This window comes from Protobothrops mucrosquamatus, unplaced genomic scaffold, assembly GCF_001527695.2.
Source record: "Protobothrops mucrosquamatus isolate PMUCROS unplaced genomic scaffold, P.Mucros_1.0 scaffold473, whole genome shotgun sequence".
NCBI classification, from domain to species: Eukaryota; Metazoa; Chordata; class Lepidosauria; order Squamata; family Viperidae; genus Protobothrops; species Protobothrops mucrosquamatus.
The window spans coordinates 551,949-578,549 of record NW_015386794.1 but is presented as its reverse complement, the minus strand read 5'-3'; the positions used below and the strand labels follow the sequence as shown (position 1 = coordinate 578,549).

Here is a 26,601-nt window from a genome sequence, read left to right as displayed (position 1 = left end):
CATCCTCGGGAGCAACAGAGTCAAACTCCTCCCATATAACCGTCTCAAGACCTGCTTCCGTCTCCTCCCCCTGGGCCAACCAGTCGGAGTCCAAGCCTTCCCGGATCCGAGCGACTTTGTCATACAGATATTGTGCAAAATCCTCGGCCCTCCCCTCCAGAGGATCCCCCCTCCCCTCAGTTGGAGGAGAGAGCGGGTCCCAAGAGAGATACCTGTGGACTACAGGGGGCTTGGTGTTAGTAGCACCCTTGATGAACGAGCAGATCAAGGATGATGACCTATGGAGACTGCGGAGTCACAGGTAAGTACAGTGGAGAGAGCGACTTGTCTGCGCAATGTGTTTGGAGCCAAGCCCCTCTCCAGACCCTGTAAAAGGTAGTCCAATATATGTGGAATTGTCAAGTCTGGAATGGTCAAGTGATGGGTCGAGCACCACGAACAGAAGTTCCTCCATGTGGCCTCATAAATACGGTTGGTAGAGGACCGACGGGAGGCCTGGATTACTGTAATGACCCCTGGCGAGCAGGACTCTTGGGACAAGATCGAGCACTCAAGTGCCAGACAGCTAACTGGAGCCATTGGGGATCTGGATAAAGAAGGGTCCCCTGGCTGAGTGAAACCTAATCTGAGGGAATCCTCCACGGGGCCTCTAGAGGTTCACGAGGTCGGCGAACCATGGTCTCCGTGGCCAGTACAGGGCCACTAGAAGAACCTCTGCCTTCTCCCGAAGAAGCTTGCGGACAACCACTGGAAGAAGAGGAGGGAAGGCATAAAGCAGTCCCTCCGGCCATGGGCTCTGAAGGGCATCTTCGCGTTCTGACCCTGGAGATGGAAAGCGGGAAAAGAATCGCTGGAGATGAGCGTTTGTCGGGGAGGCAAAAAGGTCTAGAACTGGCAATCCGAAGCAGTGACAGATCTCCCTGAAGATCCTTGGGTGCAGGCGCCATTCCGAATAGTCCACCGTCGCCTAGCTCAGGAAGTCAGCCTGAGTGTTTGCCTCCCCTGAAATGTGGTCGGCCTTGATGGAGGCAAGGTTGACTTCTGCCCAGGAGCCCAGTAGGAGTGCCTTGGTCAAGAGTGCATGAGATCGGATGCCCCCTTGCCGGTTCACGTGTGCCTTGGCAGCCACGTTGTCAGTGAGGACCAAAATGTGACGCTTCGCTACTGTACTGCGAAAGTGGCGGAGGGCCAGGTGTACGGCCCTGAGCTCCAGCCAGTTGATATTGTGCCGAAGGTTGGAGCGGGACCAACGGCCCTGGGCCCACTGTGAGCGAAGGTGCGCTCCCCAGCCGAACAGGCTGGCGTCGGTCGTAAGGGTGAGTCGATCGGGCTCCTTGAAGTAGGACCCCCTGAGCATGGCCGACGAGAGCCACCATGTGAGGGATCGCGAGATGTGAAGCGGAAGTCTCACCCTTCAATTGGAGGAACTGATGTTCAGTCTCTGGAAGGGGAGTAGGAACCACTGGAGGTTCCTGGAGTGGAGCCTGGCCCAAGGTACAATCGCAATGGCCGAGATCATCTTCCCCAGTAATTTGGAGAGGCTGGCCAACGTTACCGTTCAATCCCTGCACAATTGGAGAATCGACTCCCTGATGCTGTCCCGGCGTTCTTGGGATAGACCCAGCATTCCATCGTGTCTAGGATGGCCCCTAGGTGTAATAACCTTGTTGCGGGGATCATATGGCTCTTGGAGAAGTTTACCGAGAACCCGTGATTCTGAAGCAGCCTTATCACCAGTTCGAGATCCGCCTGAGCGGCCTGGATCGACGACGACCGGATTAGAATGTCGTCCAGGTAGCACTGGACTCTGACTGGCACCTGAGCTGCTAGAACCGCCAGGATCTTGGTAAAGACTGTCGGAGCTGAGGATAGGCCAAACGGGAGTGCCCTGTACTGATAATGGTGACCCCTGTGGGGAAATCTTAGAAACCGGCGGTGGGTGACAGAGATGGGGATGTGGAGGTACGCTTCCGTGAGGTTGATAGACGTCAGGAAGTCCCCCCTTCTTACGCTTCCCAAGATGGACTGGAGCGTTTGCATCTTGAATTTGCGGTATGCAAGATGATAGTTTAATCCTTTTAGATCCAGGATGGCTCTCCATCCCCCTGACGCTTTGGGGACGACGAAGAGTAAAACCCCCAACCTCTCTGATCCAGTGGCACCGGTTCTATGGCCCATATGTTCAAGAGGTGATGGATGGCCTCTCGCATTAGTCTTTTCTTTGTTGAATGTGGGGGGGAGGGGGAGGAACGAAACCCTCCACTCCTAGTTAAAGGCAAACAGTTCTTCAACCAACTGAGAGTGCTGAATACAGCACTGTCTCAGAAGACTGAAGAGAATAGAGAATAAAGAACCACCAATGGAAACTGTACCTGCCTAAGAGCCAACTTGCTACATCTATCTTGGGCAAGATCAAGTCGAGACTGGGACACTCTAGCCCAGGACAGGCATTGCAACTTTGGCTGACTTGATCTGATTGGGCAGGAACACAGTCTAAACCCCATTGGTAGATTCTCCATCTCCAGTGCTGGAGAACAAAATCTCTATTGTACATTCTTCAGCATTAAAAATAAGCTATTTAAACGACCTTGATGAATTATATAGAATCACTAGCTTGCTGGTATACTTTCATAATCTGATAGAAACTTTTTCAGGACTAAGTATGCTTACCTAAAAGTTACTACTAATGAAGAAAAAAAAATACTGATCAGGAAGTCATATCTTCTAATTAATATGCCCCTATTTCTTTTCCAATTACGAAAGTGTCATTCAAAGTAATATTTTGATTTATACTGCCACCCATTCATATTCACAACAATAAGGTTGGAGTTGCTGTGGAAGAATAGCATTTCTGTTTCAAACAGACATTATGAATTAAAACAGGATGGAAAATTAGATTAGTCTTAAATAATAACTAATGCCTGATTAATCAGTCAAATTTACAAGTATTTCTTTCTCCCTTGAAAATGTATGTCCCAGTAGTTTGAAACTAAAGGACATACCACAAATGCAAAGGATTTGCCACAACAAAACATGCAAAGTATGGTTGAAGAATATTGAATCACTGCTTTCTAACTACACTGCAGTTGTTATACTTACTTGAAATTTCTGTAAGAAAGGAAACAGTATGTTAAAGTGCAATTGTAAATTTATTCTGACCATGTTTCTTTCTATACTATATAACAATTAAAGGCTATGTTGCTTGATTAAATACTTCTAATACAAAGTATCCCCACTGTGAGTATCCTAATAGAATAAATGTGTTAAATGCATGCAAAATGATAGAATTTATATTCAAAATTATGAATATAATTTTTGTGATAGTGCTTTGGGTCTGGAATTACTTCTCTAGTGATGTATGACTAATACATTATATTTTTTGCATCAAGTCAAGATCCTTCATTTGTCCATGCAGTTTTAACTTATAAACTATGGTTTTTGCTGATTTTTATTGCCTCTCATTTTTCATTATTACAATTTGATTAAAGATATCTAATAATTTTTAAATATGAAACTGTACTTCTCTACTATGAACCCATATATATACATATTTTAAAAAATTCTTCTTTTAATATTCATTTTTTAAAGAGTGCTATGAAGCGTAGTTCCATATGTTAAATACAAATTTATGACTATGACTAATGTTCTCTCAAGTATATTTATTTGGTACATTCATTATCCACTAATATTCTGAAACCAGAAATGCAAGATCAGGTCTAATTTATGGTCAACAACTGAATAAAATTGTCATTTCTATGTTTTATATATATCTGCCAAAATGAACAAGCTAAGGATGTCACTCTTTAAAATTAAACTAAACATTCAGGTACTGGACCGCTCTTTCAAATCCCTTTCTGGATGCACGTCTGATCTTTTGCTGATGAAAGATATATAAAATATATAATGAAAGCAAATCTAGAAAACAAACTTATTGCGTAGCAAGTAAAATTACAGTGAACAAGGTCATCATAAGTACACATAATCCTCAATAAAGCATAACTGGATCCCAATATTTTGGGCAATTTTCATCCTCTCTCCAACTTTCCTATTTTAGGAAAGGTTGTTAAAAAATAAGTCATACTGCAACTTCACATAATGCTGAAATAAGCTGCTTATTTAGATCCTATTTAGTTGAACTTTAGCATGGGACTGAAACAGCATTGACTGGACTTCTGGTAGGAGCAGGATGGAGGTACTACATCCATACTGGCTGTCCTTGATCTCTCAGTGATTTTCAAGTTAGGGGCACAATCTTTTGGTGGTTCTCCTCCTTTCTTCCTCAGTCAGTGTTGATGGAGAGTTTGAACCCACAACCCATTTTGTGAGGTTCCTCAAGGTTCACCACCACCTCCACTCCTCTTTTACATCTACACAAAGCCCCTAGGTGAGATCATTTGACAGCACAAGGTAGATATCATCAGTCTGCTGATGATAACCACTCATGTCTCCCTAGTCCAAGCCAGCCAAGTGATGCTATGTTCTCTCTCAGTATCTGGAGGCTGCATGGGTGTGAATGGGGAAGAACAAGCTTCAAGAACATGCAAGACCAAGTGGTTGTGAATTGAGGCCCTCCTGGATCTGGTGAATTTCTATCTTTATTTCTAGATGGGGTTGCACGGCCTCAGCAGAACGAGTGTACATTTGGTGAGTTCTCATGGACTCATGAGTCCTGTTCAAAGAATAGATGGCAGCTATGGCCCAGGGGGCTTTTGCACAACTCCAATTGTGTACCAAGTTTGCTCATTTATGAATCAGGTGGCACTATGCATGGTCACCCATACATTGGTCACCTCCCAACTAGAATACCATAATATGCTCTACCTGAAATATACCCTGAAGAACATTCAGAAGCTGCAATTGATCCAGAATGCAGCAGCAAGAACAACTATGGACATGCCACAGTATGCCCATGTTACAGTTTTGCCAACAGGCTTTCATATGTAATTCAAATAATTTGGCTCTACACCTTCCTGGCATAAGGCCAGGTTATTTGAAGAACTGCCTTTTTCCAATTGTCTCCATTCGTATTATCAATTAAAGAATATTATCTGGCCAGACTCAGGAAGTGTGTTGTTTCTGTAGCAATGTCATTCCTCCTGAGATTAGATTAGCCTCAACCCTTCTGAGCCTTTGCTAAGCCCTTTAAGATCTAGCTTCTCTTTCTGGGAAGAGAAGGGTTGGAGTTTAGGAAAGGTTTGAACCTGTGAGTTAAGTGAATTTCTTGTTGACTGGGTTGTTCTTGGCTGCCATTATTTAAATATGTCTTATTTATATATTCTGTTACAGTATTGTACACAATATTTGTATTGTGTTAACCACCCTAAGCTGCTCATATCAGATGGTGGTCATATAAATCTAGTAAATTAAATAAAACAATAAACAAAAAGTAAAGTGTAAAATAATGTTCACATACTCACAAAAGACAAAACTCTTTCCGAGTATCCAATCTTGTTTATTTTCCAGTAAAATAAAAATCTTAGATTGATTAACAACTAAATACCAACTTGTAGGATGGCATAATACAGTTAAAATACATAATACATTTAACCAAATCCCTAATGGAACAGATCAATTTTGTAGGTCATCTAACACTTATTCCAATATTTAGGGCCACAGTTTAAAAGTAAAGCAATTGAACTGACAAAATGACAGAGAAATATACTCACATGTAAGGAAGAAGGATCAGGTAAAAATTCAGCATCCTCTCCAAAGATAAAGTCAGGTGGCAACTCAGGATAGTGAGCATTAAAAATTATATCCCCTTAAAACAAGCAAACAGCAAAAAAATAATAATTTACCTACTGTCACAGAAAAAAAGTAAAACGCTGACTTTGATCATTACACTAACATGGTTAGTGCTTTCTACTTCTCCAGTATTGGCTTCTGTACTTGTCTTGTTTCAAGAAGCCATAAATACTAATCACAGTTTATTTGGCAAATATTAAACTATGGCCAATATAAAATAGCAGGCAAAAGCTTCTGAACTGATTATAAGTATGCCAGACTTTGAGATGTGAAGCATGTATGCCTAAGGCTTCTTGTGGCTTATTCTTCTACTGCTAAAATCAGATCACTTTGAAAAAGAAAAACATTTTAACACCTTTAAAAAAAACACCAGTCATTGTTGGAGAGCAACCGTCCCAGTTGGCAGGAGGCTGAAGTGGGAATTAGCCTAGACCAGGGGTAGGCAACCTTGGCTCTTTTATGACTCGTGGACTTCAACTCCCAGAATTCCTGAGCCAGCATGGCTGGCTCAGGAATTCTGGGAGTTGAAGTCCACGAGTCATAAAAGAGCCAAGGTTGCCTACCCCTGGCCTAGACTCACTAAATAAACACAGGAGGGCTAGGTCTGATCCCTCCCCCCAAATGCCTTTGAGCCTTATCTAGTCTTTCCCAGGCAAAAACTAGAAGTCTGAGGGGATTCCTGTATTATAGACCTAGAACAATAAAATAGCTAGTTTGAACTCTATATATGTAGGTCTGGTTGTTTGCACCTGGCAGGTAACATTCGATCGTCATCAAAAAGAACTTCCTCAAATGTCAAAAATAAAGTTTACATTGGTGAAACTATGATTGAATTTAATATGAAATACCCATTTATTTACAAGATTAAGTAGACAGGATTGTTTTGAAAATCTTTTTGGAAGTAGCTGTTTGCCCAGAATGTAAACTGTATTTCTACGCTCTAAATTAATGCAGTGTTCTAAGGCTTTTTTTAAAAAAATGATTTCCAGAATATGTAAATCTAGTCTCAGTGGTTATAAACAATGGTTTATTCAGGACCTAGGCAATCATGTCTTATTCAAAAATTATGGATGATATAAAATATAGATTAGTACATTCAAAGGACCCAGCTACCATTCCTGATTTGTCTCCAACTACTATAACTTTGCACTGTAAAACTCTTTGCAGAATACCAGCTTTAATCATTTTTCAAGCCCTTGCTTCATCTTCATACTAGCTTCATCACACACAAAAATAATGTTTCATCTACTGCTGTCAAAAGATATGCTAGTACTTTCCCTTTCAAAGTAAAGTAAATGCTGTGCTTCCTTTGAAAAAGGTTTGGAAGAGAGGCTTCAGAAAGGACAGGAATGGAAACACAGCACCTCTAAAAAAAAAGCCTTTTTGTGGACTCCTGCACGACTCTGGAGAATTACATGGCTGCTTTAATGAGTTAACTCATTAAAATAGCTGCATCTTTAACACAAATAAGCAGCAACGTAATTTTCAGGTTCATGTGAAAGCCTGAAAAAAAGCTATGGTTATTTTAAAGATATGCTACTTTCTAATAAACCCTTTCAAAATCGTTTTTAAAACATACAAACCCCAACCAATTAACAATTAATTTCAGTAAATGTTGCTATCTGTTGTAACAAACCGTTGAAATTCAAATCTTTTGATGGACTTCAGAATAGTAGAAGCTATGCTTCAAAATGCCATGCTTCAAAATATTTTATCTGAATTCGCAATATGACAGCTGTTATGATTGATACTCTGCAGAAAAACCAAAAACTCTTCTCATATAAAGAGGATGTACCAGTACCCACAAAGGAAGCATGCCCTCCTGCTGAGAAAAAAATCATGGGCACATTTTCTTACTGCAACATTTCTATGCCCTTCCCTCATTAAGTTCTCCTGTTCTTAAAGATAACAACTATACATCAAGGAACAGGATGTCTGAAGTTCCTTACAAAGCTGTCTTTTAATGACTGTTTCACTATTACGAAATATCTGCCAATAAACAGACAAGATCCTCTAAGCAGCTTTTTCACTATTAATTAAGGACTATATTATTTCTGCTTGTGCACTTTTCAAAATATATTGTTTCTACCTAGAACGTGACATACGTAGCATTTTTGGTATATGTAATACAGATTTGCATATTCATAAAGGCAGAGCTCTAAAGAATGTCACAAATTATGCCTCCATATTAGAATTTTTCATTTTAACTTCATTCTAAGATGTAGATTAGCTAGCAATTTACAATATATCACCCAAACAATGATATGGATGAAAAATGATTCCTATTTTCTCCTGTATTAACCAAAATGTTTTGGTTTGGATCATATTTGCACTCTTTCTTCTTTTAAATTAAGCTGCAGGAATGTAGAAAAATCTCGCAAAACCCAGAAACCGTGAATACATGACATTTACATTGTCATTATGCAAATGACATAGTTCGTATCAATGAACAAATGACAATATTTGCCTTGTCTGCAAAACAATGTCACTGCAAGTGATATACTCTGATTTAAGAGAAACAGGAATTATAGAATCCATTCATCTCAATTGGAAATTGATAGATTTCACTATCTTTATAGTGTGTGGGGCTGTTATGTGTGTTTTAAGAATTGCCTTGCCAACCCAACTACTTTGAAATAGCAGCTTGCCACTCAACTGTTGTGCCACTTGTGACTCAAGCACATTTAGCAATATGATCAAAAATTTCTTGAGATTTACACTGAAATGCAGTTTAGAACTTTAATAAGTGGTTCGCCATAGAAAGGTAGAAAAGATGAGATACACTCATCACCATCCTATCTGCTTTTTCTGAAGTGCTAAGTATTTTTTTCAAAATGTTTAAATATACTGTACTCTCCAAAGAATATTGAAATATAAGAGTAGAATCATATCCTATGTTCCTCAAAAGTTTACTAATTCATTTATTTATTTCAATCACCAAATAACTCTGGGTAGTTTTACACACTAGGATTAATTATTAAACTAGTCATATAATTCTTGGGTGCTTGATTTGCCTTGCAACTGTGTAACATAATGGTATATTAAATTATTGTCAACTCCTTTCTATTATCCTGCGTAATAGAACCTTTTCAGAAAAAAGAAAGATATGAACTCTTGCAAGGTTTTCAATTTTGGGGGGTTTCTCTTCTTTCAACATTTCATATAAAAACACTGAAGTCTCAAGAGAATTCTAGCCATCCTCCATACAAATTGCTTGCTTTATGTCAAAGGTCCTAATATATTTTTGTATCAGATTAAGTGTTTCAGCACATGCTGACGCTGGAAGACCAGTTGTCGGCCGTGACCAGGGGGGCGTTTTATCAGGTTCGCCTGATTCACCAGTTGCGGCCTTTTCTGGACCGGGACGCCGTACGCACGGTCACTCACGCCCTTGTCACCTCCCGCCTGGACTACTGTAATGCTCTCTACATGGGGCTCCCCTTGAGGAGCACCCGGAGGCTCCAGCTGGTCCAAAATGCGGCCGCGCGGGCGGTGTTGGGGGGGACTCGACGTTCCCACGTGACACCGCTGCTGCGCGAGCTGCATTGGCTGCCTGTGGCCTTCCGGGTNTTGGTTATTCCAGCTTGCAGGACTGGCCTAGGGTAATTTTTAGAGGGGTTTTAATTATATTTTAATTGGACAATGTTTAAATATTTCTTTTAATTAATTTTAAATTTGTAATTGTTATTTATGTATTTTAATTGATTGTCAGCCGCCCTGAGTCCGCGAGGAGAAGGGCGGGATATAAATCCAAATATAATAATAAAAATAAATAAATAAAGGGCACTCAATCCCGGAGCAAGCGAAACTTCATCTGAGCATGCAAGTGATCTAGGTTGCACGTGAAACCATCCCCCTCTAGTCTGTGGAAAAATAGTCTTCAATGAAACTGGTCCCCGGTGCCAGAAAGGTTGGGGAGCGTTGCTGTATCTGACAGTACTATAAAATGTTATATTTTTTTTAAAAATGCATTTCAAAACAAGTTCATGTTTAGCCATTGTAAAAATGCAGCATAAATTAATTGATTTAAAGAACTGTTATCCAAATCTGTCATAGTGCTATCTGTCTGTCTGTCTGTCTGTCTGTCTGTCTGTCTATCTAATCTATCTATCTATCCCATTCTGATACACACATACATACATTACATATATATATATACACACACACACACATATACATACAGCATGTATCTATGTATATGTGCACACACAAATATATACACACATACATATATACATACATACAATATGTGTGTACGTGTATGTGTGTATGTACACACACATAAGTTTCCCCCATTTTATTGATTTCTCAATTTATTTTCTATATGAAACATCTGACTAGCACAATGAACAACTTCAAAAATATCTACAAATTATAATGCATTAAATATAAGCAACAGAAGAAACCGTGAAAGAGATAACTCACAAAACCAAATTCCACTATACATGAAAGATGTCATGCTACATTAGATACCTCCACCACTGATTCAATGAGTTATGCTTCTAGTTTATGGGTAATTCACTATCTTCCTATTTGTTTTCTCCTAATGTCTTAATAATTTTTTCTTAATTTTATTATCAGCCTGATTCATGTCTGTGAATATGTAATGAACTTTTATCAAATGACTTATACAGAAGATACTTTCCACTGAATTAAAAACATCACTACTGGAATGGAAATAACAAACACAAATATCTTTATTAAAAACAAATATATTGTTGAGTTTTCTTTTTTAAAACAAGGTCAAGGGGCTAAAGAGAGGTACAGCTGCTCTAGAGTAGCAGTTGAGTGGGGAGATTACAGTATTACCACATGTAGTGCTCCTGCATATGTACATAAAGACACAAAAACTATTACTTAAACTAAGAGAGCCTTGTGCAGAAAGAAGCAGCATACAAATGCACAATTTTAATTGCTGAACGAATAGCAAAATGTAGGCTGATTTGCCTGGGACCCTGGAACTCTACTCATTCAAACAGAGACTAGATTTACATATAAAGCTAAGCTATGGTTTGCTTAAGCATGCTTTACTCAATAAACTTCTGTGTTCACATCACATGCTAAAATAAAATGAAATATAAACTAAGTATATGTTAAGAACTTAGTATGATTTCGGGACCAGCCAGAAAGTTCAAATATTTTTTTCAACCTCAATTGCTAGTGCTACAGCAAAGCTGAACTGACAGTATGAATGAAAGAGCAAAAATAAGTTTTCATTTATCTTAAAAAGCTAACAGAGGCAAAGAACTGGCCTTGCACCTCCTTCCTTGATGTCCTGTCCCTAACAAAATTGCTGTTAAAATTGTTCAGTTTCCTACTTAACCCTCTTTTTAAAGTTGTCTAAACTGGCTGCTTCCCATTCTAACTATGAGTTGCATGAATAGGCCTTATCTACCATTTGATATATTTTCAATGAGCCACAACCTCAAAATCTTTTCCTAATTATAGTAGCCACCATCGGCATCTATGTAAAATCAGAATTATTTACTGAACCTTCTCATTCTACATCTGATTGCAGTAACAGATTTGCAGTTTATCTGCCTGTTCATTCTGCTTACAGCAATGATTTAAAATTCTTCACAATACTTTTACCTGTTTGTTTTAAACATCGTGAATAATCCGCTACAATCAAAAACTTGGCCACTTTTATCTTTAGACAGTCTCCTCCCTCTGACTGCCATGTGGGTTTCTTCCCACAAGGCATTCTTGCATTGAGTTGCCAGCTCCAGGTTATATGGCACCTTAGGCCACATTAATTGATGGTTCCATCTCCCACCAAAGAGAAGATTTGCGTTTTTATAATGAATTAGAAGGAGAAACGGCATTGGTGTCCCAGTACTTACTTAGCCTAAAACTGACCCAACCTTTGCATGGAGTGAATGGTCACTACTTGAACACAAATGTTAAAAGAAAAGGAATAATATCAGCAGAAACTACTAAAAATATTACTAACACAATAACAATTTAAATAAATAAAAAGATGTTCACTTGATGGAATATAGAACAGACAACAGGCAACTTTCTATAAGGAATGGGTTCTACAGATGAGAAAAAGCAAAAAAAGACCTGCATAACAGAAATTATTAATTTAGCTACAGAATCAAAAAGCCAGTGAAGATTTGCAGATTATTTTAAGACACTAAGTACTTACATTTTAATGTTTCTCCAGCATATGGAATATGCAACTTAAATCGATCACAGCTTGGTCCAAGGGTTAATGATGTGCAGCTACAATTAAAAAAAAATACTAATCTGAGTTTTTATGACGATTATAGGTGTTACTCATATTGTAATTACATAAAATTAGCTATATAAATTACCATATATTAAGAACTTTACTGTGTTTTTAAATGTTTTCTACTATTACATATGTTACTTGTTTTGGGGGACAAAAAGGTGGGCTACATGTTGGCAAGCTGTGCAAAGCAAAATAAAGTAGGATGAGCCCAAATGCTCAAAAATATCCAAGTAACCGCAATTACAGCTGCTTCAAAAGGTTTCTCCATCTCTAACATATGCACAGTCAAAATTTCTGGTGGGATTGCCAATGCAAGCACGCTCCCAATGCATACAGTTAAGAGATAATCTTTAAAGCAGTGATGCTGGCCATTCCAGAGGATGCAGCTGTTTTAATACTTGAGGAAGTTCATTTATTTCGCAATGCATCTCTTTCAAATGGTCTCCATAACGCAACAAATTGCAAATAGGCAAACTACAGCATACAATATATTTTTTTTAATTTCACACTCCACAACAATGCATACATTTTCATTTATTTTTACATTTATCATCATCATTCTATTATTTCAGATTTTGCAACAATAGCAACATACATTAGCTCAAATAAGTCTGATTCCTTTGTAACGTTGGTAGACAGGTTGTTTTGTCTTTGAGCTTGAATTCCCAAACTCTGCAAATAAAAGTTTCTTGGAATTCTAAATATAGATTTGTTAAACATTATTACTTTTTTTGTAAATAGTAATATTTTTTACAGATAAAACATTGGTGATAAGCTTTCATTTTGACATTTTAATAAAATATTTTAACTGTTAACCATCTAGCTCACTTGATACATTTGTTAATGATTCTCATAAAAGCTTTTTTGCTTTTTTGGGGGGGGTAGCACCTACATTGTGAATGGCCCCATCTATAGGCTGGGGAGTGACATGGAGATAGAATGATTTACTGTATATAAACAGTTTTTTTAAAAAAAGCAAGAATGGAGTATTGCCTAATGTAAGTATGAAATCTAAGGTTTTAGAGTTAATTCTTCTATTAGTAACAACCTTTAAAATGTACTTATATCATTTTTTCTACTTTTATACTATGCAGAAGAAGCCTCTATATAATCCAAGTTAGCCTTGATTAGCCTACGCCAGGGGTGTCAAACTGCACCAGGTTAGCCTTGATTAGCCTACGCCAGGGGTGTCAAACCGCGTCATCCGGAAGCCACATCCACCCCACTGCCAGCAATGGCAAAACCGTCCCGATACGTTGTAAGAGTTTGACATGTCTGGCCTACGCCCTTCCACTGGTCACTAAGACTGCAATCCTATATTTTCTCCTTATTGAACAAAGAAAGTTCATTTTTATAAGAGACCATTCTCAGGATTCTGTTTTGGGAACTGTTAAGAGGAAAGACCTAAAATTAATGCCACAGTGCTGCAATGGGAGCCTCTGGGAATACCCAATGTCTTGCTTAATGCTACTCAGCATCTGCATGTTTCCAACCTACTAAACGCTTGTGGAGATTTGGCAATGAATGCACAATCCAAATCAAAGAGTAAGTAGCCTATGATGCCAGGGGAAAATTACAGTATAGTATTTGAAGCTTATAATGCATTCTTAAATAGAAAAATCTTACTTTTAGGTTTTCCTCAACAAAATTATTTCTATTGTGCACTCAAACTTATGAAGACATCAGATTTTACATCTTTTTTTTTTGCTTTAGGCTACATTCTGATGAATCCTAAATCCTTCCTAACAATAATAAATATTACCTATTAATATTTCATTTTTCTGTAGTTTCATAGCATTCAAAATGAAAATGGTTTTGGCTATGTGACATACAGTAAATCCAAATTATTGTTAGCATTTCTACCACTTGGTTGCAAGGCCAAATGTTTTTGTCCATTTCGCACAGAAAAAGCCATTGTGTGTTTTGTTGTTCAGGTAACTCTTCACAGAGTTTGACACTGATTAAGGCTGAGAGGAAGTGATTGGTTCAAGGTGGCCCATGTATTTAAAGAAGGACTAGAAACTCAGTTTCCCAATCCTAGCCCAACACCTTAACCATTATGCCACACTAGCTGTCTACATGAATCCAAGGAGACTTTTGAATGTAAAAAAATGTTTCAGATTTTGCAAGTATAATATTTCCTTTTTGTCTACTGCTGAAAAACAAATGGAGAAGGATATATCTAGTATTATAATAAAAGAGATATTAAAAGCAACAATAAGTATTTTTCAAGGCTCTTAAAGTCTGCTTTCTAAAATATTTTACTACTCTAAAGTGAAAGCTGACGGCATACGCAGTTGCATTTTGCCCAATTATTTCTGTTTGAGGAAGCGTCACATGAGATTTGAAAAATGGCTATTATCTGAACAACAAAAGGCCCACCTTGGAAAAATTACCCAAATACCTGCAAAGAGCTATAAAAAGTTCCAAGAATCAGGAAATAATGCTAATAATGCAGTAATTTTAGCATTCTTATGCCAAGAAGAAGTATGTGATATATAAAGTGTTTATCTATGACTTTCCTAGTTATATACAGCACATAAAAACTGAAAAGAACTATCAAGCTTTTATTTACCACAAAAAGAGCAAGAATTTTCCAGGACAAAATTCCTTGACAGGAGCCCATCAATATTATTTACGATTTTTCAATTCATTTCCAAGGTAGTTTAAACAGAGGAGTCTGTATTTTTAAAGATCTAAGTAGTATAGATGTTTAAAGAATGACTTCTAACTGTAAAGATTTTCCAGAAGAGATCTTGTTCAGTGCCCCAATACAGTTGGAAAGCATTCTGGGTCATTATCCATAAAAGAATTCTTTCAATAATGGAACCTAGAGTTAAAATGTATTGCAGGTTCCTTCTTTGCTCATTTTTAGAAATTCTGTCTATATCTTAATATTTAGATCTTTATTTTTTCTGGATATTAGTCTACTTTCTGGATTTAAGACTTTTAACCTTTGCTCTTTTTATGACTGTATCAAATTGACCCTATACTGTGCTCCTTATTTACTCTAGGTCAGGAGCATTAGCAGCCATTTTGGCTGCCCATAATTGATACAATAAACAAATTGTAAGCTTCTCAGCTCCTTCTTCTATTATAATTATATGAACTAAAGCTAGCATTGTGAATGCGCTTATTACATTATGTGAACATTATTTCTTTTATCGTCTAAAGCATAAACATGGCAGCTATTAGATTATACCTGTGTTTCTCTGAAAATAAGACCGGGTCTTATACCGTGTTTCCCTGAAAGTAAGACCCAGTCATGGAACTAAAAAAAGTTCAGTCAAACCTTCCAACTTCGCGAGATCTTTTTTTTCCCCCGCGAACTCTGTTTCCCTACAGCAGGAGAGAAACACGCCAGAGCTGGAAAGCAGGTTAGTGAAGAATTTTTTTGCTTTTGGGAAGAGGGAGGAGCTGGGCGATGGTGCACCAAGCTCTATAACAGCGCTGGGAGGAGAAGCAGCAGGAAACAGGGCTGCCATTTCAAGAACGGAGAAGGGAGATGTGGGGCAATGCAGGGCGGCAAGCAAGTGCTCTTCTCTGCTCTGCATCGCTACGCAGAGCCGCTCTACTTCCCACTCTCTGTTCTCTCCAATGGTGGTGACGGAGGGTTGGCGGAGAGAGGTGGCGGTCATGGCACAAGCCAAGGGAGAGTTGGCGGAGGAGGTGGTGGTAGCTGCTGCCAGGCAGGTGATCTGTGGGACGGAGCATGAAGAAAGCCCCTCCAGTAGTGCACAGCAGCAGCAGAGCCTTTCGCCGTCAGTTCCCCTCTGGCTCCAAAATAGCGAAGAGGGACCAGGTCTACCCTGCCCATCCTCCGTACGGTAGCATGGTAGTCTGGCTCGGGAGGTGAGTGAAAGTAGGGCTTATTTTCCGGTTAGGTCTTATTTTCGGGGAAACACGAAACACGGGAAAACAAGACAAGAAGTATTGACAGAAATATTATTCGTAGCATTTGTTTCACAGCATAAAGTTATTATTAGTTTTATCTATTATTAGTTTTATCCCGGCTTCAGGCCGGGATACAGCACGGAAACGGCATTGGTCACATTGGTAAATGATTTCTGGAGGGCCCGGGACAGGGGTTGTTCCTCTGTCCTAGTTCTTTTGGACCTCTCAGCGGCTTTTGATACGGTGGACCACGGTATCATGCTGCGGCGTCTGGTTGAGTTGGGAGTGGGAGGCACGGTGATGCGGTGGTTCTCCTCCTTCCTCACCGACCGCACGCAGTCTGTATTGGCAGGGGGGCAGAGGTCGACCCCNCCACAACACTGTCTTATGCCCTGGGATGTCAAACTAACCTATTAGGCTATATTACTATTATCCTTCTCATCTTTCCTATTACCCATTTCCTTATGATTTATGTTGATTGTTTTTATTTAGTATCCTATTATGATTTATGTTGATTGCTTATTTATTACCCTATGACTATCACTGTTGTATCTTATGATTTATGATGATTGTATTTTATGATTATGATTTATCACTTGTTGCTTGTATGTACACAGAGAGCTTATGCACTAGAGACAAATTCCTTGTGTGTCCAATCACACTTGGCTAATAAAGAATTCTATTCTAAACTTGGAGTTTTCCAGGTAAGTTTGCTTAAAATCTTCAGAATGTCCAACAAGCATAGCGAAAATTGAAGAAAAATTAATCTAAGTACTGGCAGCTATTATTAGGCAGATAAAATCTTCTTTGAATTGAGTTCAAGTCTTGTTGACCTATGGATATTTCTGTCTTTTTTAATGGAGGGGGGCAACAATACCATATTTTGATATTTTTCTTTTCCAATTTAGCTTATGGCTCTGTTTCTTGATGGTCACCCATCCAATTTAACCATATCTGATGCTACTGGTAGTTAGCATTTCAGATAAGTACAAGGTTATGGATGCAAATGGGCTGGAAGTACAGAAAATCCATGAATATAAACTTATTTCACTATGGGGGAGCAGTTAGACTAATAGAAAGCAATCAATAGTCACCCTCTCATCCACAGAAGCAGACTACATACCTGAAGATAATTAATCTGGATGCATAAATTAGTCCCACAATTATGCATGAGGATAATAAAAGTTGCAATCTGATTTCCAAATCAGAGAAAATTTCTGTGTAAAGCACATTGGTGCCAATTACTATTCTGGCGTTTTACCGGGTGCGCCTGGTGCACCAGTTGCGGCCTTTTCTGGACCGGGATGCCTTGCGCACAGTCACCCACGCTCTTGTCACCTCCCGCCTGGATTACTGTAATGCTCTCTACATGGGGCTTCCCTTGAGGAGCACTCGGAGGCTCCAGTTAGTCCAGAATGCGGCCGCGCGAGCGGTGATGGGAGCGACTCGTTGCTCCCATGTAACGCCGCTACTGCGCGAGCTGCACTGGCTGCCTGTGGCCTTCCGAGTGCGCTTCAAGGTGTTGATTATCATCTTTAAAGCGCGCCATGNCATGGCATTGGACCTGGTTATATCCGAGACCGCCTTCTGCCACAGATTGCTTCCCACCGGCCGATACGCTCCCACAGAGAGGCCCTCATCAGGGTGCCGTCGGCCAGACAGTGTCGGCTGGCGACCCCCAGGGCAAGGGCCTTCTCTGTCGGAGCACCCACCCTCTGGAACGAGCTGCCCCCAGAGATCCGGGTCATTCTGGATCTCCCCTCCTTCCGCCGCGCCCTTAAGACCTGGTTGTTCCAGCGGGCAGGACTTGTCTAGGGGTATTTTAAATTGGTTTTAGCCAAATTTTAGTAGTAGCGGCCGATTATATATTTATTTTTAATGATTTTTTAAAATTTCTATTGTATTGTATTAAATTGTTTTTAACTGGCTGTAAGCCGCCCTGAGTCCTACGGGAGAAGGGCGGGGTATAAATTTAATAAAATGAAATGAAAAAAAAAATCTCTAGTTTTACAAAAGAAACAATGACACTGATTTAGCGACCGTTCAAAGTTACAATGGCACTGAAAAAAATGATCTACAACTAGTCTTATGACTGTCACAGAATCCTGTCAGGTGAACAAAATTCAGGCTCTTGACCACTGGAATCTATTTATGGCGGTTACAGCATTCCAGGGTTATGTGATTGGCATTTGTAACCTTCCTTCAATAAGCAATGGAGAGGTCTGGATTCATTTAATGACTGTGTGATTCATTTAATTGCATTTATTCGTTTAACAACTGAGGCAAAAAAAACCCCCATAAAATTGGGCACAACTCATTTAACAACTGCCTTGTTTAACAATGAAAATTCTGGTCCCAATTTTGATCATAAATCAAGGACTACTTGCATTACAAACAGTTTATCGACAGTCCATCAATCACCAAATGTGAACCAAGTTAAGAACCACTATCCCATTTAGGTTTCAAATTTTATTCAGGTGGAAAAACGATGTTAATGACTATTGGAAACTGCTGCATATCAAATCAAACTATTCACTGTGAAGATGGACTGAAAACTGCTCTCTAAGGTTACACACTGGGGTCTTTCCAAATTCTATTGAGAGAATTAAGAGACAAAATGTGGCACTCCTTTTATGCAGGAAAAGCAGCATAAGATATTTGTCACAAAGTGGAAGACCTGCCTTTACTCATTCCATATACCACTCCATTCACCTTTGAGCATTTCTTGACCAAAACAAAATATTTGGGATTGTAAATTCTCTGGAAAAAGTCTTAGCCATGACCCAAACCAAGAATACCACCACCACTTGTCTTTTCTATTTTGAATGAAAAAAGGTGTGAAATGTTCAATTCTAGTGACCAGATGAGCCATTAATCAATCATATCCAACAATTCAGTTTCTTCTCCTTTGTAGAACCAACTAAAGGAAGACAGCAGAAGCCATAGCTGAAAGGTGCTGTACTTATTCACAAAGAAATACTCATCACATGTGCCTTTCTACCATTTTCTCAAGCCCTTGACCAAATGGCCTGCAAACTTCCCACAAACTAAAAAACTGGCACAGATATACCTTTAAACAGGTATATTGACACAGATATACCTTTAAACAGAAACACCTAACAATGGAAACTCTTCCAATTTTTTTTGAGAAGTGCTATTAAGCATGTTCCACAAACCTTTATAGAATCTAAAATAATAATAATTTTACTTCCCACTTAATTAAAACATCAAGATTATGTACTAAGTGAATCATGAGTATCTAAGAATTTAATCTCAATTTTGGGACTCAGTCCCATCATTCTATGTGCCTCTTATGACCTTGGTTGGATAGTCTCCATTTTGCTCTAGTTGTATGCCAAGCAAGCACATGAGGTTTTATTCGGTTTATCAATTCTTACTCAAATAAGACATACGCAAAACTATGCTAATCACAGACTGAGAGTGCAAGGTGAGTTAAGTAAAATATGACATTTGGAATATGACCAAATCAGAGAATCTACAGAGGTCTACAAAAATCATTTTAATATCATAAGGCAATGAATCAGCACTACAGAGTTTAAATTCAAGCTTCCCTTCAGCTTTGGAAGTTCACTGGCTAAGTTTCAGCATGCATTCTCTCTCAACCCAATATACTTCACAAGGTTATTGCTGTGCAGAAAAATAGAAGAATGGTTTGATATGTACACCAGCAGGAGCTCAGGCAAGCAGACAGGTAGGCAGGCAGGCAGGCAGGTGGGCTGCCAGACGAAACGTTGAGAGAGTATTCACCCAATATTAAAACAACTAGTCATCTAAAATAATTCCTACTTTATTCTAATGAGAAAGTAGAACATGATATTGACACAATATGCTCAACATTTTAGACTCACTTGTGAAAAATAAAATACTTGGAATGACTGATGAAAACTAATTTCACTCTTAAGTGTTCTGCACAAACCAGGAAATCTTTGCAAATATGAAAAATAGATCAGAAAGAGCTTCTTTTATTCAAACAAATAAAAAACATTAAAAGTTCTTAAAGATATTTGAAAATCAGCTCTCAGAATAAGGTCATAACTTGAATTTATTACAAGATAGCTTACCCAGATTTCAGATCAGTAATCCTTAAACAGTTAGTTGCATCCAATCCCACTTTTCCATTTCTGACTACATTGGAGATCAAAGGAGAAAGTGATGGAGAAATTCTGTTTAAGGCAACTTCAGGAGACATATTATTTGTAAATTATATTCAATTCTGCAAAGAAAATAAGAGAAAGTAAGAAAGAGCAATTCCATTTCTACATATCTTCACATTTTAAGAATTTGAAAGACCGCACAAAGAGACACAGATGGAAAAAAGATAAAGGCAAAAAACCTGAAGTAAAGAAAAAAAGCATAGAATTTATGAAGACTGCAGTAAACAAGTAGGATCAAAGCCATTTAGAAAGATAAAAAGAAGGATGTTTGGGCAAGCATTCACCCAAATAAAGCCTGCATGGTCTCTTTAAAATACACATTCATACTCATGATTTCTCAAGCCCTTAACCATTATGTCCATTACTTAATTCCGATGGACAATGCAACTTATGATCTTCAAATATGAGCATAATTTGCTACTAGTTTAATAAACCTCCTAGGCTTATTGCTTGCCAAGAGAGGATCAAATGCTTGGCAGACAAAATATATGGATGGTTCAGCATATTGCAAGTTGTTCAGGCCATAAAAATGTGTTCAATAAAGTAAATAAAATTTCAGCACTGAACTTTAAACAGTACTGTTCAAATTTATTTTACATTGAACTCAACAATCACCAGCACATTTAGTATGGCTCAATTTTGCCCATTTTTCAACTTGGCAAAAGAGAAAGTTTAACTAATGAAAGTCATATTGTATTTGATATGGGTTATGCTGCATTTATTCAAATTATTCAAATAAAATTACAAAAAATGGGATAAAATAAACAGCAAATTTATCATGTTTTCTCTTTTATGAAACTTATATATGGGGTCATATGAAACATTATGGCAGCTCATTAATCATATGCATATGAATAAAAAGTTCAGGAAAGACATGCTAAGTAGACAGTTGTTGGCAGTCATTTATTGAATAACATTTTACATCCCACTGTTTAAAACAGACACCCACTAGAGTAAATAATTTTCATGTGACTCCCAGGACCTAATGTCCTTGAACATATATTTAATTAAAAAAAACTTCAATCAATGCAGAGACAGGTAGTCTTCAACTTATGACTGTAATTGAACCCAAAGTTACAGTTGTAAGTTGTGCTGATGTTTAAGTGGGTCACTATATGACTGTAGTTAATTTTGTGATCTTTTTACAGCGATTGTTAAATGAACCCATTGTAACTAATGGGTTTTTTTTTTGCAGGAAATTGAAACTAAACTCCAGTTTCTGGCAAAAAAAAAATCATAAATCAGTTATGTGAGCATGGTGTACTGCAAATGACTATAATGTGGACTGATTGTCATGTGCCCAAAATGCGATTATGTGACTTTAGGAAGGTTAGGATTAGGGTTATAAGTAGCTCTGGGAAGATCCATTGGAACTTTGAACATTTGCTAAATGATAAGATTGTAAATTAAGGAGTATTTCTACTGCTAAAATTGACTCATGCATTATTAAGGATTTCTTTTTAATACTGACGTGTAATAATAAGTTATTTAACTCGGAATAGCAGGTTTACCCATTAATTCTGTGTTTTGAATGTTTTTTCCCCAGAATGCTCACAGTTGTATGAACTTTAATAAAGACAGCACAGATCTCTGGCTCTTTCTATCCCATCCTCACTATGCCACCTTTAGAAGTGCCCCAAAAGAATCTTAATAATCCAGGAGAGGTTTAGCTGTTGGACAGGAAGCATCTATTTGTTCTTAGCTAATCTTGAAAAACGAACTTTAACCTAATTATTTTGATGACAGCACCATAAAATTCTGAGCTACAGGCTGTACGTTGAATAAAGAATATTTTACTTAGGGGGAGGAACCAATATCCAACCATGTCTCCTCCATTAGAAGATAGATTTCACATTTAAGTAAAAAATATTGCACAAAAATATATATTTCTCAAGTATTCCAAAGCCAATAAGCAACCTAATACTAAAAATGGAAATCCAGATTCAAATCCATCCACATCAATAAAAGCTTTGGAGGGTATTTCTTTAATTAAATGATTAATTTAATTAATAGAAATTTGTTTAGATGCACGACAATATAAAAACACAGCTAAAATGACCATGGTAACTTTACACAATTGATCCAAAGCCAATAAGCAATCTACTAATATTAAAAATTGGAGAGCCACTGTGGTGTTGGACTAGGTCTAGGAGCAGGTTCTAGCCCACCTTCAGCCATGGAAGTTCACTGGCCAACTTTGGGCCAGTTATAACATTTCAGCCCAACTTACTTCACAGGGCTATGGGGAACACTATGTATGTTGCCTTGAATTCCTGTACAAAATGAAAGATATATAGCTAATAAATAAATTAGCTAATAATCCAGACGATATGCAGTCTTTCTGAAACGATCATTGCTTCATTACTTTCTAGAAGGCCATCACTGAGAAGGCCAGCCTAGCTTCTAGAGAGGTTCTTCCACAATATAGGTCCCTTTGGGCTTCAGGCCCCATCATCTTGGAACTGGGGTATCATGAACAGAATCTCCTGGAAGATTTTTCTTGATGGGCCAATTCTGGTTGGATTAGTTGATCCTGAAGTTCAGGAGCATCCTGCAGCCCAAGCAACTTCACAGAGTTGCTGTTCTGGGAGAGAAAAAGGCATAGAGCAGGGGTAGTCAACCTTGGCTCTTTTATGACTCGTGGACTTCAACTCCCAGAATTCCTGAGCCAGCTAAGCTGGCTCAGGAATTCTGGGAATTGAAGTCCACGAGTCATAAAAGAGCCAAGGTTGACTACCCCTGCCATAGAGCGACATTTGTCAACTCAAAACATCTAAAGGAAAAATATATTTAAAAAGTATAATATACGATTTTGTGCCATCAAGTTCTCTTTGACTCCTAGTGGCTACATTCTCCGTGATGAATCACATACGAAGCCTGGCTCCCAAATTTATCTGTTAATAACTGACCATTGGCTATGCAGTGTTTCTCAACCTTAGCAAACATCTGCAAGGGTTTTTAGCTTTGATGTGCTTCGCCAATGGTAACGGAGCAATCTTTCTGAGCGCTACTCGGCGAAAGGCAAGAGCATAACTATCAAGGCTTGGAGGGGGAGGGGCCGTATGCACCCGATAAAAAAAGGGGGAATGCAAGAACGAAAGCTCCGATTTCCACCGCAGGAACTCCTACACTTGACGCTGAATCCCACAGCAAGGAAGAACAGGCACAGGAAACGCAGGTGGCACAGCCACCCAGCCCGCCTGGAACCGGCTCGGCTTCCTCCGGCCTCCCTCAACCACCACCGAGACTAAAGGACACCTGCGGAAGGATCAGAAGAAGCGCTTACAAACCCCGAAACTGCGCCGACCGCTCGCCTCTCCCTCGCGCCGCGGGCGCCTGCGTGGATCCGCCCACTGAAGCCTGGCACGCTACAGTACGTGCGCGCCGCGAGCCGCCTTGCAGACAAGTCGAGCGCCCCGCCGGTCCCTCCTGGAAAGCCCAGGAAAGGAAAGCGGGCCTTCCCTAATCAGTATAGGTGGTCTGCGCGCGCCTGACTTGAATACGGGGTTTTTTTATATATATATATATAAACGACGAGGACGATGTTGCAGCAAGATTCTGTACTGACAATTGGTCTCGTCCGTTGGGAGGCACGTAGGCCGCGAGTTAGCGTGAAAACCTGTTAAAAAGATCCGTCAGGCATTTCAAAGGGGTAGCCTACTAGATCCGTGAAGGACCCCGCAGGTAAAGCGGGGTTGGATAAACTGGAAGTTCGATAATAGGCAGATAATGTTGAGGGCGGCTGGAGGAGAGGCAGGTTAAAGATCACGTTGTGGAGAAAAAGTTTCTCGTAGTGGCTCCTTGCTCGCTTCTCAGCATGGTAGTTGCAGAAATCGTGGTGGTGGGATCCTGTATGACTGATCTAGTGAGGTTAGTATTGTACACGAGGCCCTGCTTTTCCCTAAGTCAATACAATACAAAAAAACTGGTCCAAGCAAATAAATCAGAGACTTCCTTTTACATTGAAAGAAAAGGGTTGGATCCAGAGGTCCTCAAACTCTTCAGTTCACCAACCTCTTCCTGAAGTTTCAGATCGTTTATTGACCCTCCAAATATGTATTATATTAAACTAATTTAATTAATACTACTTTTAACTGACAACACTTATGAATCAATAATGGATTGTCCTGCCAACTCCTGGGGTACAGTATGGACCACTTTGGGAAAAACTTAATTTATACTAATCCTAATCATTTGAAATGTTACCTAAAAAGGAACCTAATATGAAGCAGTCCTGAGAGTTTTAATCCACATTTGAGTTAAAGGAGATTTTGCTGTGTAAATAAAACAGCTTGATCGTTTAAGTATGATTATTTGCTTCCTAATTTGTGGTATTTTTACCTGATGTAAACAGATTTTTCTTTGTAGGCTGATCAGAAATTATCAGATCTACTGATTGTGAGCATGTTTGTTTTTTTTCTAATGATGCTGTTGTGCCATGATAAAATGGAACTAGAAAAGCAATACTGGCTAGAAAGTAGAACTGTTCATTGGATATCTTTGTTCCCATCCATGACCTCACAAACTGTTGTAATCAGGGCTTTTTTTTGTCATAGAACGCCCAGAACCGAGTTCCGGCACCTTTTTGGGATGGAACCTTGTAGGGTAGGCAAGGTGGGTTGTATGACATGTGTGAGTTCCAGCACTTTTTTTTTTTTTTAACAAAAAAGCACTGGTTGTAATCATTGAATATTTAAAATATCCTTTGTGTTAAAAACAGTCTCATCTGTAGGATAAGAAAGAAAAATCTAAATGTATACAGTGTTGACACGAAGAGATGCAAGAACCTATTGTAAGACTAAAATAGCAATATAAATAGTAACATATTGCTAACTCTTATGTAGTACTGTTTAAGAAATCCATGAAGAAATCCATACATCAGAAACATCTCTAAATGATTGTGCAAATCAGCTTTTTTATTTACTCCTAGATTTTCAGATCAGAAATTTTCATCTCCTCTTTATACCAGCGGTTCTTAACCTATGGGTCGCGACCCCATTTGGGGTCGATCGACCATTTCACGGGGGTCACCAAGCAAGGCTGTCCGCCATTTTTTCCCCCTTTTCCGGCGGGTGCTTTACCTCCCTTGGGCTGGGCCAGCTGGTGGTCGGCCTGTTCCGTCTCTGCCGCTTGCCAGCTACGCCTTGGCCGGCGCAGGGGGCGGAACCACGCATGCGCGGCGCTCCCGGGCAGGGAAAGTCCTCGACTTACGACCGGTTGGGTAGTCCTCGACTTACGACCGGTTTAGTCCTCGACTTACGACTGGTTGGGGGTCGCGGCATTAAAAAGGTTGAGAACCACTGCTTTACACAAAGCATAGAATCAAATGAGAGTACTAGAAGAGACAGTACGTTTACAATTTTGATTAAAAATATTTATTTTAGGGAGATTTATTTCTAAATATGCTTGAGAGATACAGTACAACTTGTTCTTTAAAGTTGTTGAAACTTTAGGGCAAATGTATATAACATTTGATTCTGCTTTACTTCCAGTCTCTTTCATCTCATTGAATCAGGGAGAACCTATCTGAATTTCTTATTTCTTTAAGGATTTAACAAAATGTTTCTTTGCTTATATAACAGTTCTTGCCGATTTTTCATCTTTCTGACACTTTATCCCAGCCATATATATATAAAGCATTAAGGCTTGTAGCATTTCAGATTTGGTTCAACTTAAAACCAAGTATACTTTTTCCCAAGATTGCAGTACATTCATGTGAATTGCAGAACATTTCTGCCAAATGATTTTGAAGTGTGCACAGCCCAAATTCACAGGTTCAGCCAATGGTCTGCACATGTCTATAGCCAGATTTAGCTTTGTAAGCACAAAAGTAACAGCAACTTTAATATTTATTTTTAGTAATTTTAATTGTCTCTTGATGTAATCATGGAAAAGAGAATTGAACCCAAAAGAATAACTGAAGTGTGTTGAGAGGAGTGGCTCTTTTATCTTCTTCCTAAACTGACTTTCATTTGCATCAGTGCTGAAGCATTTGAGATTCAGATATTTTATGCAAGAAATAATATTAAATTAGTAACATTGTGTACATTCTTAGCCCTTTTTTCTGGTTCTCTGCATCAGTAAGCAAGTAATCTATAGTGGGACATACTACAGAATTGTTTTTCCAATCTTCCTGTCCTCAAGGAAGTAAATAACAATTCAATACAGATAAGGCATTTTTAACCTGAATGGAAGATGCCTGTCTGAAATATTGTCTCTGATGAAAACAAATGTATAGCTATATAAAGCCTCCATTTTTCAAACAGAAGAATTACCTTATAATTAGTCTCAACCAGGCCAGGCCAGTAGGTGAGACCCTTCTGCGCTCTCTCTCTCTCTCTCTCTCTCTCTCTTCCGGTGGCAGGCGCCTTCGCTGGACGCAGCTGTTTGCTGCTCCCGCCTGTTTCTGCGTAAAAGCCGTTTTGACAGCCTGCATCAGCTGTCAAACGGCTTGATACCTTTCCCCTGGGCATAGGGGGAAAGGTGAGCTGCCCGAGGTAGGAGTTGAGTTCCCGAGTCGTCCCTTGTGGACGATGTAGGTGAGAACTC

At 39.1% G+C, this 26,601-nt stretch overlaps 2 protein-coding genes across 2 annotated transcripts in view; one reads left to right on the top strand and one right to left on the bottom strand.

The window, feature by feature from the left end:
- The window catches only part of BABAM2 (BRISC and BRCA1 A complex member 2), a 48,564-nt gene extending 25,124 nt beyond the window's left edge, over positions 1–23,440 (bottom strand). Inside the window, exons 1-4 of the mRNA XM_015816645.1 lie at positions 23,343–23,440; positions 19,960–20,111; positions 11,897–11,973; positions 5,667–5,761 (exon numbers count right to left, since the gene is read on the bottom strand). Coding sequence (XP_015672131.1) covers positions 5,667–5,761; positions 11,897–11,973; positions 19,960–20,087 — 300 coding nt within the window. The 5' untranslated portion in view covers positions 20,088–20,111; positions 23,343–23,440. The remainder of the gene's footprint in view (positions 1–5,666; positions 5,762–11,896; positions 11,974–19,959; positions 20,112–23,342) is intronic.
- Positions 23,441–23,740: 300 nt separating this feature from the next.
- The window catches only part of RBKS (ribokinase), a 60,589-nt gene continuing 57,728 nt past the window's right edge, over positions 23,741–26,601 (top strand). Inside the window, exon 1 of the mRNA XM_015816644.1 lies at positions 23,741–23,922. Coding sequence (XP_015672130.1) covers positions 23,870–23,922 — 53 coding nt within the window. The 5' untranslated portion in view covers positions 23,741–23,869. The remainder of the gene's footprint in view (positions 23,923–26,601) is intronic.